Consider the following 20066-nt stretch of genomic DNA (forward strand, 5'->3'; position numbering starts at 1 on the left):
ACCCATTAATTGTGAGATGAATGTGGGGACGCCAGAAACGTGCCTCTCTCCTAATCCCGCAGCAGTCGGCTGCGATACACCTGGATCAGGAGCTTGGCCTGTGCCCACACCCTGACTTGGGCCTCCGCGTCCTCGCCCGCATCCACGTCCTCTAGGCCTACACCTACCCCTCAGCATGCTGTATTACCAGTAGTGCAGAAACAGAACGCTGTAATTAAATGTGCCGCTTATTGGCCTGTGGTTGGAGGCTGACTTCCCTTACGGAACGCACACCAGAGCCAGGAAACAATTTTGCGCACGCCTGTAGTGAGACGTAGGTGCGTATGACTGAGCTAGTGGAATTCAGAAGCAGTCAAGTGGCCAAAGGCCAGTAGTAGGCCTTAAGTATTTTGCTTCTATTTTTTTAAAATGCTGAGCTGATACAGCAGACAGATACTGTAGGCAGCGTATAATATTATGTATACTGTTTCCCTCTGGCGGGATGACGGCGCTGATGTAACAGAGACAGCAGATTCCAGGAAACAATTTTGCGCAAGCCTGCTGTAACGCTTAGCTGCGTATTAATTAGGCCTACTACCCCCAGCAGATAGATACTGTAGGCAGTGTATAATATTATGTATACTGTTTCCCTCTGGCGGGATGACGGCGCTGATGTAACAGAGACAGCAGATTCCAGGAAACAATTTTGCGCAAGCCTGCTGTAACGCTTAGCTGCGTATTAATTAGGACTACTACCCCCAGCAGATAGATACTGTAGGCAGCGTATAATATTATGTATACTGTTTCCCTCTGGCGGGATGACGGCGCTGATGTAACAGAGACAGCAGATCCAGGAAACAATTTTGCGCAAGCCTGCTGTAACGCTTAGCTGCGTATTAATTAGGACTACTACCCCCAGCAGATAGATACTGTAGGCAGCGTATAATATTATGTATACTGTTTCCCTCTGGCGGGATGACGGCACTGATGTAACAGAGACAGCAGATCCAGGAAACAATTTTGCGCAAGCCTGCTGTAACGCTTAGCTGCGTAATACTTAGGACTACTACCCCCAGCAGTTAGATACTGTAGGCAGCGTATAATATTATGTATACTGTTTCCCTCTGGCGGGATGACCGCGCTGATGTAACAGAGACAGCAGATCCAGGAAACAATTTTGCGCAAGCCTGCTGTAACGCTTAGCTGTGTATTAATTAGGACTACTACCCCCAGCAGATAGATACTGTAGGCAGCGTATAATATTATGTATACTGTTTCCTTCTGGCGGGATGACGGCGCTGATGTAACAGAGACAGCAGATCCAGGAAAAAATTTTGCGCAAGCCTGCTGTAACGCTTAGCTGCGTATTAATTAGGACTACTACCCCCAGCAGATAGATACTGTAGGCAGCGTATAATATTATGTATACTGTTTCCCTCTGGCGGGATGACGGCGCTGATGTAACAGAGACAGCAGATCCAGGAAACAATTTTGCGCAAGCCTGCTGTAACGCTTAGCTGCGTATTATTTAGGACTACTACCCCCAGCAGTTAGATACTGTAGGCAGCGTATAATATTATGTATACTGTTTCCCTCTGGCGGGATGACGGCACTGATGTAACAGAGACAGCAGATCCAGGAAACAATTTTGCGCAAGCCTGCTGTAACGCTTAGCTGCGTAATACTTAGGACTACTACCCCCAGCAGTTAGATACTGTAGGCAGCGTATAATATTATGTATACTGTTTCCCTCTGGCGGGATGACGGCGCTGATGTAACAGAGACAGCAGATCCAGGAAACAATTTTGCGCAAGCCTGCTGTAACGCTTAGCTGTGTATTAATTAGGACTACTACCCCCAGCAGATAGATACTGTAGGCAGCGTATAATATTATGTATACTGTTTCCTTCTGGCGGGATGACGGCGCTGATGTAACAGAGACAGCAGATCCAGGAAAAAATTTTGCGCAAGCCTGCTGTAACGCTTAGCTGCGTATTAATTAGGACTACTACCCCCAGCAGATAGATACTGTAGGCAGCGTATAATATTATGTATACTGTTTCCCTCTGGCGGGATGACCGCGCTGATGTAACAGAGACAGCAGATCCAGGAAACAATTTTGCGCAAGCCTGCTGTAACGCTTAGCTGCGTATTATTTAGGACTACTACCCCCAGCAGTTAGATACTGTAGGCAGCGTATAATATTATGTATACTGTTTCCCTCTGGCGGGATGACGGCACTGATGTAACAGAGACAGCAGATCCAGGAAACAATTTTGCGCAAGCCTGCTGTAACGCTTAGCTGCGTAATACTTAGGACTACTACCCCCAGCAGTTAGATACTGTAGGCAGCGTATAATATTATGTATACTGTTTCCCTCTGGCGGGATGACGGCGCTGATGTAACAGAGACAGCAGATCCAGGAAACAATTTTGCGCAAGCCTGCTGTAACGCTTAGCTGTGTATTAATTAGGACTACTACCCCCAGCAGATAGATACTGTAGGCAGCGTATAATATTATGTATACTGTTTCCCTCTGGCGGGATGACGGCGCTGATGTAACAGAGACAGCAGATCCAGGAAACAATTTTGCGCAAGCCTGCTGTAACGCTTAGCTGCGTATTAATTAGGACTACTACCCCCAGCAGATAGATACTGTAGGCAGCGTATAATATTATGTATACTGTTTCCCTCTGGCGGGATGACGGCGCTGATGTAACAGAGACAGCAGATCCAGGAAAGAATTTTGCGCAAGCCTGCTGTAACGCTTAGCTGCGTATTAATTAGGACTACTACCCCCAGCAGATAGATACTGTAGGCAGCGTATAATATTATGTATACTGTTTCCCTCTGGCGGGATGACCGCGCTGATGTAACAGAGACAGCAGATCCAGGAAACAATTTTGCACAAGCCTGCTGTAACGCTTAGCTGCGTATTAATTAGGACTACTACCCCCAGCAGATAGATACTGTAGGCAGCGTATAATATTATGTATACTGTTTCCCTCTGGCGGGATGACGGCGCTGATGTAACAGAGACAGCAGATCCAGGAAACAATTTTGCGCAAGCCTGCTGTAACGCTTAGCTGCGTATTAATTAGGACTACTACCCCCAGCAGATAGATCCTGTAGGCAGCGTATAATATTATGTATACTGTTTCCCTCTGGCGGGATGACGGCGCTGATGTAACAGAGACAGCAGATCCAGGAAACAATTTTGCGCAAGCCTGCTGTAACGCTTAGCTGCGTATTAATTATGACTACTACCCCCAGCAGACACGCAGTAAACTGAAGACGGTCACAGGCAGCCCAAATATAGCATTTTCCCCCAATTTTTGGGAAAAAGCCCACTGCCTATATAGCCTGAATATCTCTTTCCCTGCCTCACCTGTACTGGCCCTTTACTCTGTACAATGACTGCAGACTGCGGACGCAATGCTCCGCACGCCCGATATACAAAAAAAAAAAATTGTGCAACACTGCTAAAAGCAGCCTCAACAGTACTGCACACGGTCAGATGTGGCCCTAAGAAGGACCGTTGGGGTTCTTGAAGCCTAAAATCACTCCTAACGCTCTCCCTATAGCAGCCCCGGCACCAGCAGCACTTTTCCTGATCTCTGTCAGAATGCATCTCTGGCGAGCCGCGGGAGGGCCCGATTTATATACTCGGGTGACACCTGATCTCGCCAGCCACTCACTGCAGGGGGGTGGCATAGGGCTTGAACGTCGCAGGGGGAAGTTGTAATGCCTTCCCTGTCTTTCTATTGGCCAGAAAAGCACGCTAACGTCTCAGAGATGAAAGTGAAAGTAACTCGAACATCGCGTGGTGCTCGCCTCTAGTAACGAGCATCTCGAACACGCTAATACTAGAACGAGTATCAAGCTCAGACGAGTACGTTCGCTCATCTCTAATAGGTACCCTATCTGAGCCCCCTAGCCAAGGGCAGTGGCATCTGTTGTAATCTGTATTACTGGGTCCTGTAGCCAGTGTACACCCTTTGACAGGTTTGTGACTGACAGCCACTAGTGCAGGGACATTTTTACTGCATTTCCTATTGTCCTTTTGTCTATGGAGGATTGCTTTTTGTACCAGTCTGAGAGGATTACTTCCTAACCACCCTTGTGTGGGACTTGAACCAAGCTACTGTTGGAATTCAGGAGGTTAGCCTCCCAAGAAGGGGAGTGTCTGATTGAATGGAACAGACCCTTTGCCTCAGAAACACAGTGATCTGAAGCTGTAAAAACTGAATCTTGTTTATAGAGAGGAAGGAATGCAGTTTCACTGAATCTAGTACTATTCCTAGGAAGGACTTCATCTGGCCTTTGTCTTAGACTGGCTGCCAGCTCCGCCATAATCTTTGTGAAGATATGGGGGGCCGAAGATAAAATGGCAGGCCTTTGAACTGAAAGTGGTGTACCTTTCCTCCCATGGGTAATGCAAACCTGAGGACTTTTAGGAATCGGGGTGAATTGGGACAGGGAAGTGTTTTTAGGTCTATGAATGCCATAAAGGTGCCCTTTTTTATCCGTTTTAGTATGGAACATATTGTCTCTATCTTGAATTTCCTGTATTTTATTGACCTATTCAAGGGTTTTAGGTTTATGATCATGAAAGATGTCCCATGGAGTTTTTTGATTAGAAATAGTCTGGAATAGTAGCTCATGTTCTGCTCAACCAAGGGATTGTTTTTTTCTGGATATAAAACTCTTGCATGCCCAGTGTTCTGAGCATGCAAATAACTGCCACATCAGGTCTAAGCAGGCTTGAGGCCGCATCCCATGTTTTCAGGAGGCTCTCTGCTTTTCGGTCCACAAGGTCTTTTAACTGCATGGTGTCCTTGAAAGGTAAGGACATATGCATAGTGACTTTTGCCACTAGACCGTTTACCTTAGGCACGGCCTCCAACTCCGCACAATCATCCTTGGAGAAGGAGTAGTGCCTTTTAATGCCCCTGGAGATGAAGTAACCTGCATTGGGTCTACTAAATTTCTTTTTAATTAGCCTCGGAATGTTTCTGTGGAACGGGAACGTATGTTTGTGTCTCTCACCAAAACCCCCAAAAACTTCATCCTGGACGGTTCTGTTTTTTTGGTTCTTCCATATTAAGGGTAGCCCTGACTGCCTTGATTAGTTTGATTATGTCTTCGGAGCTAAAAAGGAATTTTTTGTAATCCTCGTTATGAGGAGTCGGTTAGACTTACGTCCTCTTCAACTTTGAGAACGTTATAATCTTTTCAGAGTCTAATTATCCAATCTACTTGCTCTCTTCACCTATCTTGGAATAGAGGAAGTAGATGGTGGTGCATCCTGGAACGCTAGGATTGAGCAGTCCTCATCTCCAACAGCCTGATATCCTCCATGAAACCTTCAAATTCTTTTTTACTAATCTGGGCTATGCATAATTTGCACAACAGCTTAGGGTATATTGGTGGCAACTTTTTTTGTGCAAGCTGCGCATTTTTTTTAGTTTGGTTTTAGCAGGCTTGGCCACATTCTTGTCCTCCTGGTAAACGAACAGAAAGGAAAATATATAAATGTATATATACAGAAGCATTTTTTGCATGAGGCACCCAACTGGCTGCTTACAACACCAGGGGTAGCAGACAGTTCAGGAATGACCGCAACACTGGAGTGCTCATACCTGCTAGCACTGCAGTAACATGGACCAGGATCTATATATGTCCTCTTCTGGTCTTCTCTTAGAGATTCCTTTTTTGAATTTGCCATCATAGGTTGCGTCGGTGAGGAGAGATGAAACTTTAATTTGTTTTTTAACTTTCACGTGGTTATTGGTAAAGTAATGACAGATCAATTTATCAGGGACAGCACACTGTAATTCCCAAGTGGATACAAACGGACAAACTCTTTAGTGTCCATTTTACAAGGTTCCCATTTGTTTTGGTTATATTTGGAGTACAGAAGAGAGCAGTCAACTACATTATACTCCAAACATAACAGGAACCTTGTAAAATAGACACCAAGAGGTGTCCGTCTCACAATAGACGTGAAAGGCTCTGTTTATTTCCATCTGGGGATTCTGTCACAGCACGGTTTTCAGCAGCTGTCACGGAACCCCAAAGCTTAGTTGCATATAGTGTACAACAACGCTATGCACTTCCTAAGGCATTTGAAAGCAGAAAATGTATACTTTAAATGTATGGAAATATACATCCACACATTTTCATAAGTTTTCCATTGAGTGTGATGTTTAAAAAAGGTATATGTTCCCATACTGCATTTTTTGTGTCCCACAAAAAAAGGAAGCTACACTTCTCCACATCACAAAAAAAGTTCACTGCCTTATGGGAGGTCTGACAGCCAAAAAGTAGGCATTTTTGAACTACGTATGACCCATTCTAGTCCATGGAAACAATAAGTTATGCGGTTTCATGTTTTTTCTCTTAATAAAATCATATGACGCACAGATGTTTAACGCCTTAAGGACATGGCCTATATTGGGCATAAGAACGCGACGATTTTGGGGGGATTTTCATCTTCACTTTTCAAAAGCCATAACTTTTCTATTTTTCCGTCAAGATGGCTCTATGGGGCCTTGTTTTTTGTGTGGCGAATTGCAGGTTTTTTTAATGGTGAAATATTGGGTACATAGACTATATTGTAAGGCTTTTCTTAATTTTATATGATAGCAGGGAGAGAAAACACGTCAATTTTGCCATTGTTTTTTTGGGTTTTTTTCTACAGCATTAATCATGCAGCATGAGTGACATAATACATTTTTCTGCCGACCAGTACGATTACTACGATTCTTTTTTTTTTTAGGTTTTTCCACTTTTCTGCAATAAAAACACTATTTTTTTTAAAGTATTTATTTTTTCTAAATCGCTGCATTCGAAATCCTATAACCTTTTTATTTTTCCATTGAGGGAGCTCTGTGAGTGCTTGTTTTTTGCATGACCAGCTGTAGTTTTTATGGGTACCATTTTGGGGTACATAAGGCTTTTTAAATCACATTTATTGTGGTTTTTGGAAAGCAAAAGAAAAAAATAAGTATTTTGCCTTAGTTTTTTAGGTTTTTTTTTACGCCTTTTGCCGTGCAGGATAAAAAAAGGTGTACAATTTGTTGTACGAGTCGTTATGAATATGACGATATCAAATATGTGGGATTTTAATTTTTTTAAATTTTTTCGTATACTAATAGGGGTTAAAGCACAAAAAAGGTTGTTTTTTTACACTATTTATGTCTCTGTAGGGGACTTGTACCATAACACCTATGATCATTATGATAAAACACTGCAGGGCTTTTGTCCTGCAATACCTTATCACTTGCAATAGCAATCACAGGCAATGGCAAAGCAGGATGCCTGTATCTGGCACGCTGTTGCCATGGCAACCCATTGGCCCTCCATGATTACATCGCGGGGGTCTGATAACATCACAGAGGGAGTGCACTCCCTCTGTGAGCCCTTTACATGTTGCGATCTACGTAGATCACGGCATGTACGGGGCTCACAGCGGGGTCGCTGTCCCGAAGCACCCACGCTGTTGCAGCCGGAGGCCGGCTGTTGATGACAGCCGACTCCTACTGCTGGATAGTGCTGCATCTCCTCTGATCTTGCATTATCCACAGGACCTAAGTGTATGTCCTGTTGCATTAAATACCCCACAACCAGGACGTACAGTTACGACCTGTGGGGTTAAAGAGAACCCGTCTCCTCCCTACAGCACCATAAACTAAATTATGGTGCCATCAGGGTAGGTGGCGGAGCTGGGTGAGGTATTTTTTGACATTCATATATAACAACGTTTGTAACGTGTGAAAATGCAAACATACCTAACATTTACCACTTGGTTCCCCTTGAAATTTCCTCTTTTGGGATTTTCTTCTGTTTGTCCATAATCTTTTCAACATCCAGCAATAGTCAGCCATCATATGTGCAGTCCACTTTCCATGATTTCTCTTTTCCATCACTTTAGTATCCTGATGAAAGCGCTCACCATGTTCTTCCGTAAAATCACCAACATTGTCAGGAAAGTAATTTATATGAGCATGAAGAAAGTAAACTTTGACGCTCATGTTGCAACCAAGCAGTTTATAGGATGCTAACATCTTATCGACTAAAATGGTGTAATTTGTAGCCTTCATGGTCCCCAAAACGTTTTGTACCACATGTCTTAATGCAGTCCATGCTCATAATTCACACTCACCCATGGTTTTCTCGAATATATTGTCCGCCATTAATTTTCGTATTTGTGGGCCTATAAAAATGCCAGCGTTGGTTTCTTTTCAGAAGCGATTGATGGAAATTTAACACCAAGGTGCTGAAAGCATTTACTGTCCCTGGTTAAAGCTGTCACGAATTGCTTCATTAGGCCTGGTTTTATGTGTATCGGTAGCAACAGTATTTTCAAGGGATCAACCAGTGAAAGTGAAACAATGTTTTTTTTGCCAGGTGTGCAGGTACTTCTGACTGGCCACTGCTTCCTAACCCAATGTTCAGTCCTTGCTTTGGAGTCCCATTCACACAAAAAGCAAGGAAATTTGGTGTAGCCTGCTTGTTGACTGGGCAATATTGCAATCACCTTGAAATCCCTGCACACAAACCATTCATGAAGCTTGTACTGCACACTTTCCAGCAGAAATCTAAGGTTTTCATATGTCTCTTTCATCATCACAGAATGTGCTACTGGAATGGATGGATGTTAGTATTGTGTAATAAAATACCTTTTAAACTGGATTTGCTGGCATCTATGAACAACTTCCACTCTCCTGAATTGTAGTTAATGTTGAAGTGTTTATGACTGCCGGATTGTCTCGACAATATACCAACCGCCTTCCTCAGCAAAAAACGGAAGCAATTCTACCTCTCTGTGCCTGTACCAGGAGAATCTTGTATTAGGACACAGTAAATTATTTTCATGAAGCCGTGATCCTAGCAACTCTGATGCATCTTTATGTAAATTCAGATTGCAAACCAACTCATTCAGTTGATGCTGGGTAAATGGCACTAGGGTTTCATCCTCCATACCGTCTAGTTGGTACATCTCATGACTTGAACCACTGTCTGAATTGGTGTCTGTTGGAGGCTTGACGAGATGGGGATGGCACAGGGATGGATTCACTATGGGGCACTGGTCCCATAGCAGATTTGGATACACAATGTTACACTTACTGGTATGGCCCACAATCTTCGCTGTGCGAAAGTAGCAGTCGTCACTGTGATTTCTTGGCTCACGCCACACCATGGGTACACCGAACGACAGTGATTCCCTTTTTCCAATTCCTCCACCCCTCCACACATGGACGGCACACATTGTGCGGAGCCCATGCTTTGTTCTGATCTGCTAGTTTAACCCTGAAGTATTGAAAATAAGCATTTTTCATGAAAGGCGTAATATTTTGCCTCTGTGTTCCTGTCATATAACAGCCACAGATATAGCAAAATATGTCTGGATGATTGACACAACCATGTGAAGCCATTGTACACACCACAAAGAAATAACCAGTCACTATAAACCAAGAAGGGTGAGGTAACAGTCATACTGGCATGCCAAAATTACTTTCTCTCATGTCTAGGCTTTGTGAGTGCGACAAATCTTGATGCGAAACAGATAAATCAATTTCATTTTCGTAATAAGCTATGTATGCATGTTTATCTATTCCTTTCACCCCTCTACATTACACATGTTGTCATATATAAATGTCATTAAAAAATAATGTTTTGGTTTTTTTTACATTTTTGAGGAAAAAACTGACGGAATACAATATTTTGAAGGTCATTTTCGGAATCTGCCAAAAAACAAAATCTATTCTGATACACCTCTTTATTTAAAAACAACAGACAAAAGTTGCAAACTTGCAGATCAGTGAAATGTATTCTCTGTATAATTTATTATGGTTTTCTATTTTGTACGTAAAAAAAAGGCTATCCATGATTCTTGGATAATTAGATAATCATCCAAAAATCATGGACTGCCTTTTTTAGGGACACAATGGAAAACATAATAGATTATAAAGAGAAGTCCATTTTTTTCAGATATTGAGAAAAAGTGACATTTTTATAGACTGTCCAGGAATTTCTGGACGGTTGGCAACCCTGACAGTATGTGCCTGACTCAGAGGACATGTATGGCAGAAAGACCAGCAGCACCGGTAATAGTTCCTTAGGCGAGTTCATAAATGTATGCATGTTACAGTCCACACTGCGCATCCCTATAATACTCCGCAGGACACAGTGTATGTCCTCATATACACATACCGCAGTACACACTGTACGTCCTCACATATATACTCCGCAGGACACACTGTAGGTCCTCACATATATACTCCGCAGGACACACTGTAGGTCCTCACATACATACTCCACAGTACACAGTGTACGTCCTCACATACATACTCCGCGGTACACACTGTACGCCCTCCTATATACATCATAGTCCACACTGTACGCCCTCACATACATACACAGCAGTCCACACTGTACGCCTCACATACACCGTAGTCTGCACTGTACACCCCCGCCTACATACTCTGCAGTCCACACTGTACGGCCCCCTAAATACACAACAGTCCACACTCTACGCCCCCTGCATACACAGCAGTCCACACTGTACACTCTCACATACACCACAGTCCACACTGTACGCCCCCCTACATACACTGCAGTTCACACTGTACGCCTCCTGCATACACAGCAGTCCACACTGTACACTCACATACACCACGGTCCACACTGTATGCCTCCTGCATACACTACAGTCCACACTGTATGCCCCCCTACATACACAGCAGTCCACACTATACGTCTCCCTGCATACACCACAGTCCATACTGTACACTCTCACACACATACATACACCACAGTCCACAATGTACGCCCCCTACATACACTACAGTCCACACTGTATGCCTTCACATACATATACCGCAGTCTACTGTACAGCCTCACATACATACACGGCAGTACACACTGTACGGTCTCCGCAGTACACGCTCACATACATACATACACCGCAGTACACGGCGTACAACCCCCCTGCATACACTACAGTCCACACTGTACGCCCCCCCCCCCCCCCCCACACACACATACACTACAGCCCACATTATATGCCCCTAGATACATATACTGTAGTCCACACTGCACAGCCTTATGTGCATACACAACAGTACACACTGTACGCCCCCACATGCACCGCAGTACACCCTCACATACATATACCGCAGTACACAGTGTACACCTCCCTGCATACACTACAGTCCGCACTGTACGTCCCCCCACATACACTACAGTCCGCACTGTATGCCCTCACATACATACACCGCAGTACACAGTGTACACCTCCCTGCATACACTACAGTCCACACTGTACGTCCCCCCACATACACTACAGTTTACACTGTACGCCCCCACATGCACCGCAGTACAGCCTTACATACATGCACCGCAGTACACCCTCACATACATATACCGCAGTACACAGCGTACACCTCCCTGCATACACTACAGTCCGCACTGTACGTCCCCCCACATACACTACAGTCCGCACTGTACACCCTCACATACATACACCGCAGTACACACTGTACATCCCCCCACATACACTACAGTTCACACTGTACACCCTCACATACATACACCGCAGTACACACTGTACGCCCCCCTACATACACTAGTCTACTCTGTACACCCCCCTGCATACTTTACAGTCAACACAGTACGCGCCCCCCCGTATACATATACCGCAGTCCGTACTGTACGCCCCCTACATACACTACAATCTACACTGCACGCCCCGTTACATACACTGTAGTCCACACTGTACGCCCTCACATACATACAGCGCAGTGCGCACTGTACACCTCTTGCATACACCGCAGTCCGCCCCTTGCATACACTGCAGTCCGCACTGTACACCCCCCTGCATACACCGCAGTCCACACTGTACGCCCCCCTGCATACACCGCAGTCCACACTGTACGCCCCCTATATACAGTCCACACTATACTCCCTCCTACACACACTACAGTCCACACTGTACACACCCCTTACACATACTACAGTCTACACTGTACGCCCCCTTATATACACCGCAGTCCACACTGTACGCCCCCTTATATACACACCGCAGTCCACACTGTACGCACTCTTATATACACACCGCAGTCCACACTGTACACTCTCACATACATACACCACAGTCCACATCGTATGGCCCCCTACATACACTGCAGTCCACACTGTATGCCCTCACATACATACACTACAGTACACAGTATACAGCCCCCCCCCTGCATACACTGCAGTCCACACTGTATCCCCTCACATACATACACCACAGTACACAGCCCCCCCCCTACATACACTACCTTCCACTCTGTACGCCCCCTGTATACTTTACAGTCAACACAGTATGCCCCCCCCCCCCATACATACACCGCATTCTCACTGTACACCCCCTACATACACTACAGTCCGCACTGTCGCCCCCCCTCATACACACTACAGGCTGCTCCCCTCTCACATCACAACCGTTGACATTCAAACAACACATCGCTTTCCTCAGCAGCTCTCTTCTGATCACACAACGTGCTGACGTCAGTAAGACGGCAGATTCCTTTAACCGTTTCGCATCCGCTAAATCTTTGCCTGTTTTCATTCCAGCATCCGGAAAAGCTTGTTCTGGCGCTGAAGGGGTTAAGGACGGTTGCGTGCTCGCCGCCATCCAATAACGAGCGAGAGGCGGGGAGCGTCCGCTTGCTCAATCCGGGTACTGCAGCCAGTCCACTCTAGGGGTGTAGACAGAGGATTAGCGCATGCGCAGTGCAGCTCCATCGTCATCTCAGCAGAGGAGAAGGAGAGGAGCTCCGGGGAGCAGCGACAGCTCTGGTAGCCGGAGCCTGGGGAGGGAGCGTCTGGCCGCCTCCTCGGCGTCACTCACCACAGCGGCTTACCCTGAGACCGCGCGCGGGTCCCGCCTCAGGCCGCTCACTGGTTCACCCGTCCAGCGCTGTCCCCTGCCGGCCCCCGCCCATCCCGAGCCGCCCGATCCGAGGTGAGCGCCGCCGCTCCCGGCATTGTGTGCGCAGAGAACCCTGTAGCGCTGTCGCCATGGGATGTACGCTGAGCGCGGAGGACAAGGCGGCGGTGGAGAGGAGCAAGATGATCGACAGGAACCTGCGGGAGGACGGCGAGAAGGCCGCCCGGGAGGTGAAGCTGCTGCTGCTGGGTAGGTGCCGCATTCCTATAGAGCAGCCCATTGTTAGCGGCCTGACAGCTGCCGCGCCGTCATTGTGTGCGGCCGCCGGGGCGCGGGGTGTGGTGGCAGCTGTCACATCCATCAGCTGCCCCTGCCAGAGGGCATCCACACAGGTGGGTATGGGGGTGGCCTGCCATACTGCGCTCTCATACTAGCTGCTAGTGCCCTCCTGCTGCCCCTCCTAGAGGGCATCCACACAGGTGGGTCCGGGGGGTGGCTGTCCATACTGCGATCGCATACTAGCTGCTGGTGCCCTCCTGCTGCCCCTCTTAGAGGGCATCCACACAGGTGGGTCTGGGGGTGGCTGTCCATACTGCGATCTCATGCCAGCTGCTGCTGCCCCTGCCAGAGGGCATCCACACAGGTGGGTCCGAGGGTGGCTGTCCATACTGCGATCTCATACTAGCTGCTGGTGCCCTCCTGCTGCCCCTGCTAGAGGGCATCCACACAGGTGGGTCTGGGTAGTGGCTGTCCATACTGCAATCTCATGCCAGCTGCCGCCCCTGCCAGAGGGCATCCACACAGGTGGGTCTGGGGGGGTGGCCTTCCACACTGCTCTTATGCCAGCTCCTGGTGCTCTCCTGCTGCCCCTGCTAGAGGGCATCCACACAGGTGGGTCCAGGAGGTGGACATCCACACTGCGCTCTCATGTCAGCTGCTGGTGCCCTCCTGCAGCCCCTGCTAGAGGGCATCCACACAGGTGGTTCCGGGGGGGTTCCATTCACACTGCTGTCATGCCAGCTGCTGGTGCCCTCCTGCTAGAGGGCATCCACACCTGTGGGTCCAGGGGTGGCCATCTACACTGCGCTCTGATGCCAGAAGCCTGCGGGTAAACCGCTTGCATTTTAAGCATGCACGTCCGTTGTAATATAGCTTGTGCAGCGTAGGTTTTATCCTCTTTTTTTTTTTTTTGTTTTTTTTTGTTTTTATGTGAAAAATGTACACTCTTCTCACTGAACTTTTTTTTCTTAAAGTTTTGTAGTCCGTTATTTTCTTGTCTCTTAATAGGCATTTGCGTACAATCGTGTGCGTTCAGTGTAAGGACGCGTGCCGCCGGATATTTACATACGTTTTCCATTAACTGCATTGTTAGCAAAAAAAAAAAGTATACTTTCTTACTTTTGGGGGCTTGTAGTCGGTTTTTTAATCCCACAGACCCTCATGCATTGTCTGCGGTTAACCCACTATAGCCCATGGGGCTGTTAAATGCTATGTTCTCCGTTTCTGAGAGTAAGAATGCGTACGTTTCACGGATGACCACGTGACTGTGCGGTCGGGCCCTAAGGGATCTCTTCCATGTAGTATATTTCTACATCACGCACCTAGAGTCGCAGCGGATTTCCATTCTAAAACAACTTGTTGCGCCTTAAGTGCGTCCTGCAGAAATCTTCCGCCCGTGTGAATGGTCCGTAATAGTGCTTCCTTACGGGTTGTCGCCAAACGGTCCTAAATGTCTGCCATTTCGCGGTCTCCTCTGTGGTCACCTTCAGGTGTCGGCGCTGTAGAGGTGTAATTACGCCGTTACTGATGATACCCTCTTAACGAAGATGACGCCTCAGTGACAGATGACGGCGTTCGGTAGGTCAGTAACGAACGCTGTGTTCGGTTTGCTGTCCGTTTTTCTGCGATGCCGTAAGGAACGTGGCGCTGTTTGGCAGGTAATCTCTCGGTAAGGTAATTAACGGGTTAGTCCGGTTTCAGTAAATAAAGGCCAAGCATTGTACAATGGGAGGTTACGCAATTTTTTAATATACAGTGTATCAATTACTGATCGTTTCCAAGATCTGGGCTTCTAGTTGTTGTATGAGATGCTTCATTGTGTATTTGTAGGAGAACGTGTCCTCATGTGGTGGACGCACTCAGCGTCGTACAAGATGGCGCTCTGGTCGCTGTGTACCTGCATGTTCATTACATGACCAGGACTAATGTTACTCCTGAAAAGGATGAACGATTCCATGACTAGAAGCAGAGATCTTACATTGTGGGCCAAGTATTAGAGTCCTGCAGAACACTTGGTTCTACAAGGAGTAAGGCCTCATGCCCACAGCCGTGTCGGACTCTGCCAGCGGAATCTGACATGGCGCTCCCCAAAGACCCCATACTCGCCTCTCCGGATCTGCTGCACGAGTCCTGTCTGGCGAGCCATATGCAATGCAACACGTGGGTGGTGACCTGTAATCACGCAATACTTCCGCTGTGTTCACAGAGAAAGTATCGTGTGCCGGATGTCTCATTGACTACAATGGAAACCAGCCGCCTGTTTTTCCGTGGCAAATAGAACATGACGCAATTTTTTTCATGCTGCAGAATTCCGTGGTAGGATTCCACAGTGAACATTGGCAGACAAAGCTATTAGGTTCAATAGCTGCGGGATAATGGCATGGATTTCCGCCGTGTGAAACGCTGCAGGAATCTGTCCGTGGGAAGTAGCCCTAAAAAGCTAAAACACATCCAAAGTCGTTTGTAAAATATTGTGATTACGTATCAGCGGGGTTCTAGCGCTGTCGTCGCGTCTCTCAGTCGCTTTCCTCCCATTTTTGATCGTGGATCAGAGAACCAATGTGGCTGTAGTTGGAGGTTAGTGCCACCATGGATGGTGCATGAAATACCTGCCCATCTTAGAACCTCTAAAGGTCATCTCTGCACAGAGTTATGCCCTTGGTTTTGTCACATGTCCAGCTATCTGTGATTATTAGTTGGTGAGTTAAAGGGTTTATCTCATCAAGAACAGCCCCTTCTAGTGTGGTTCCCCCCCAGGTCGATGAGTGAGTTCTACTCCGGGTGACAGTGGCAGCCAGGCAAGGTCCCTGCAGGTGAATTGTAGTATTACATGATGGGTATCCCGCTGGTCGTCCTACAGGGATGGCTGATGTCCACCAGAACAGTAGATGTTCGTACTCCATTCTGGCTGATAGACGGGGTTCCCATGTTCTGTACTTGTTGATTGGCGTGCAATGAAAGTAAAAAGCTGCGTGGGTTACAGGTTTGGAATGGTAGATGTAAAACATGGTGGCTCCAATGCAGACTCTCCATGTATCCATAGTGTAAGTGAAGCTTCAGAATTGTGACGGATGGTCCTGCTGACCATTGGACAGGTGGTTGCTAATCCTTGGGTGCTTGGCCATACTTGTTCCTTCATGACGTGTTCTCCCAATGCAGAGAGTCGGTTGGTCAGGATGAGACTTATGTGCTCTGTTCATGAACTGAAGGGTCCACTGAGAATGCTTCCTTGGGTGGTCATAGCTCATGTTATGACGGTTGATGACTGCCAGGAACATACGGTGAGTTTGGTGCCTGTAGTCCATCTTCCACCCCTGTTACACTGATTTCCAGTAGTTCATGGAGGCGTTGAGGAAGTAACCAGTGGCCACTTCCTCTGCTATTTACAGCACTGTCCAAACATTTACAAGAACCTGCAGAAACCAACAAATGGCCGGACCTCCTGCCGGGGTGGAATTTACCTGCCCTGGATTGTGACCTTTTCTCTGAAGGCTTTCCCCATTGAAGACAAAGTATGAAAGGAGGCGCCTTAATGCTGTTAGTTTCTGGAAACTACTTTGTAGCCATGTGCCTCCAGATGAAAACTTGTGACATTGCTTGCCTTAACTAGATGCTATTGCTGGAGATTTTAGTACATGTGGAAACTACAGCTTTTTGAGCTTTAACCGCTTAAGGATGTAGCCTTTTTTTTTTTTTTCTCCCCACTTTAAAACAAATCCTAACTTTTATTTATCCATCATCGTGGCTGTCTTGGGGCTTGTCTTTTGCGGGCCATATAATGTATTGAAAAACATTTTAAATATTGTAGATGGAGTAAAAAGGGGAAAAAATGCAACTGCATTCTTTGGGTGGGTGGTGCTTCCACGGTGTACACACTGCAGCAAAAATAACATTGTATATACTCGAGATTAAGCCGACCCGAGTATAAGCCGGGGCACCTAATTTTACCACAAAAAACTGGGAAAATTAGGTGCCTCGAGTAGAAGCCTAGCTAGACTAGGTTAAAAAATAAATAAATAATGCAATACTCACCTCGCAGCCGGCGTCTATGCCCCCACATGCGATGGTCTCCCCGGCGGTGCGACAAGCTGCTCTGTAATTCTCCCCACTGTCAGCTCTCTGCTAAACGGGGCTTTGAATTTCACCTCGCTGTCAGCAAGTAAGCGCTGTGATTGGATCGAGGACCAGCCAATCACAGCTGGCGCTCGATGAACCAATCGCAGCCATTCAGTGACGTCATTCACTGAACGGCTGTGAATGATCGAGCACCAGCTGTGATTGGCTGGCGCTCTATCCAATCACCACACTTACTTGCTGAGGGGGGTGAAATTTAAAGCCCGTTGAGCAGAGAGAGCTGACAACGGGGAGAATTACAAAGCAGCTTGTCGCACCGCCGGGGAGACCATTGCAGCGTACGTTTCTTCTTTAATTAACCTAGCTTACTCGAGTATAAGGCCCTATTTACACGGGCTACAAAATCGCGTGACAAAAACACATGTAGGTTTAGCCAATGGTTTCCAATGGGTTCTTTCAGGCTACAAAACATCTCTCATGTGAATTAATCCATTGGAAATCATGGGCTTCACCTACATGTGTTTTGTAGCGCTACAAAATTGCACGATTTTGTAGCCCGTCTGAATAAGGCCTAAACCGAGGGGGGCTTTTTCAGTATAAAAATGTGCTGAAAAAGTCAGCTTATACTGTAGTATATACGGTAACTTTATTCTATGGGTCAGTACAATTGCGACAATACAAAATTTATGTAGTTTGTTTTTGTTTGTTTGCTGTACTACTTTTTAAAAGTCTGGAAAGAATCAAACTTTTCTGCCGCCAACTTCTGATAGCTATAACGTTGTATCTTTGTCAACCTAGTTGTGCAAGGGCTTGTTTTTTGCGGGACGTCCTGTAATTTCTATTTGTAGCATTTTGGAGTACAGAAGACTTTTTGTTCACTTTTTATTACATTTTTTACTTGTAGACAGGCCAACCAAAAAGGCGCAAATCTGACATTGTAAGAAAAATAGAAAAAAATTTACACAATGTTCATTGTGCGGGATAAATAATGCGTTACTTTGATAAATCGGACTTCTACAGCTGCAGCGATACAAAATGTTGTTGTTTTTTTTTTATATATATATCTTTGAGAAAGGGAGGGGTTTCAACTTTTGCAACTTTTTTTTTTTTCTCTCATTTGTACATTTTCTTTATTTTTAGCCCCCATAGGGAATTGGAACTTGTTTTTGATCGCTCCTGCAGTATAATGTAATACTATAGGCAGTCTATCAAGCAATGCCACAAGCATGCCTTCATAGGCAATCTGCAATGGTAGTCCCGAGAGCCTTCAGAAGGCCACAGGCTACCATGGCAACCGAACAGCACTCTGCCACCTTGTGTGGGGGGATCTTCTGTTGGACCCTTGAACTTTAACCAGAACATTTAAATGCTCCTGTCAAAATTAACAGCGTGACGTAAAGTGTTAGCAGCCGCGTATCAGCTGCCAAGGACAACCGACCCCAGCATTGTATGGAGCAGCACCAAACCCCGGACCTCCAGACATAACAGCACGTCCAAGAGCGTTAGGGCTCATGTCCACGGGCAAAATATGATTTAAGATCCGCAGCGGATATCCCGCATGCGGATCCGCATCCCATAGGGATGCATTGACCACCCGCGGGTAGATAAATACCCGCGGATCGTCAATAAAAGGGATTTTAAAAAAAATGGAGCATGGAAAAATCCGGACCATGCTCCATTTTCGTGCGGGTCTCCCGCGGGGACGGCTCCCGCGGGCTTCTATTGAAGCCTATGGAAGCCGTCCGGATCCGCGGGAGACCTAAAATAGGAATTTAAAGTATTTACCATCCGGCGCGGGCGGGGAAGGTCAGCTGTTCCTCACGGCCGCATCTTCCTTGCTTCGGCTCGGCGGATGTGCCCAGCGCATGCGCGCGGCACGTCGGCGACGTGCCGGCGACGTGCCGCCGGCGTCAGGAATTCATCCGCCGGCCGAAAATGAAGATCCGGCCGTGAGGAACAGCTGATCTTCTCCGCCCGCGCCGGATGGTAAATACTTTTAAATTCTTATTTTCGGCGCTCATGTCCGCGGGGCAGGAGGGACCCGCTGCAGATTCTACATGTAGAATCTGCAGCGGATCTGATTTTCCCCGTGGACATGAGGCCTTAAGGGATTAAAGCAGATTTTCCCTTCGGCATGAAGGGCTAACTGCCATGCACTGCATACTGTGTACATTTATGACAGGTCCATTTCTCAGCAGCCGAGTAACCAGTGCACCTTGAAACTTACTGGCCATTGGGGCTGCCATCTGGCGTTGTTGCGCGCCTAGTGCGCGGGCTGACGGACTCAAGTCTATCAGTCAGTCATTGGGAGGTCTATATATCCTGCAGCCACTGCTCATTAAATCACTTCTGTGACTGAAGTTCCACACTGTTGAGTTCTGCAAGTTTTGTTCCTCCATTTAACCCTATATGCCACAAGCAGACTACCGGTATGGGAGTTCGCGTGAGATCACTATTACCCTGGACATCTAATTCTTCAGACGAACCGCCGGTCATGGATCTGTCTGGGAGATTCCTACGTGATCACCCTCTTGTGTTTCCTGTTGAAAAAAGATCTTTCAACTGTTTACATCTTCCACGTTTGGCCGAGCTGTTAGCCAACATCCATCAATCCTCCAGTGTCCATGGCTTGTTTACGGTTTTTTGCTGGCATTGCATAGGTATGAAATGGTTAAATTGGCTTGAAGTAGGTTGAAGTGAAATCATGCTAAGCCGTGTGTATGAAATGCCCCGGGCTGGTGTTTGTTATCATGACATAATGTGCATGACTGTTGTTGACGCTCATCATGTGCG

General features: G+C 46.7%; 1 protein-coding gene across 1 annotated transcript in view; it reads left to right on the plus strand.

The window, feature by feature from the left end:
- Window positions 1–12743: 12743 nt before the first annotated feature.
- The window catches only part of LOC136611981 (guanine nucleotide-binding protein G(i) subunit alpha-1), a 57643-nt gene continuing 50320 nt past the window's right edge, over window positions 12744–20066 (plus strand). Inside the window, exon 1 of the mRNA XM_066592008.1 lies at window positions 12744–13169. Coding sequence (XP_066448105.1) covers window positions 13052–13169 — 118 coding nt within the window. The 5' untranslated portion in view covers window positions 12744–13051. The remainder of the gene's footprint in view (window positions 13170–20066) is intronic.

Source organism: Eleutherodactylus coqui, chromosome 2 (genome assembly GCF_035609145.1).
Source record: "Eleutherodactylus coqui strain aEleCoq1 chromosome 2, aEleCoq1.hap1, whole genome shotgun sequence".
Lineage (NCBI taxonomy): Eukaryota > Metazoa > Chordata > Amphibia > Anura > Eleutherodactylidae > Eleutherodactylus > Eleutherodactylus coqui.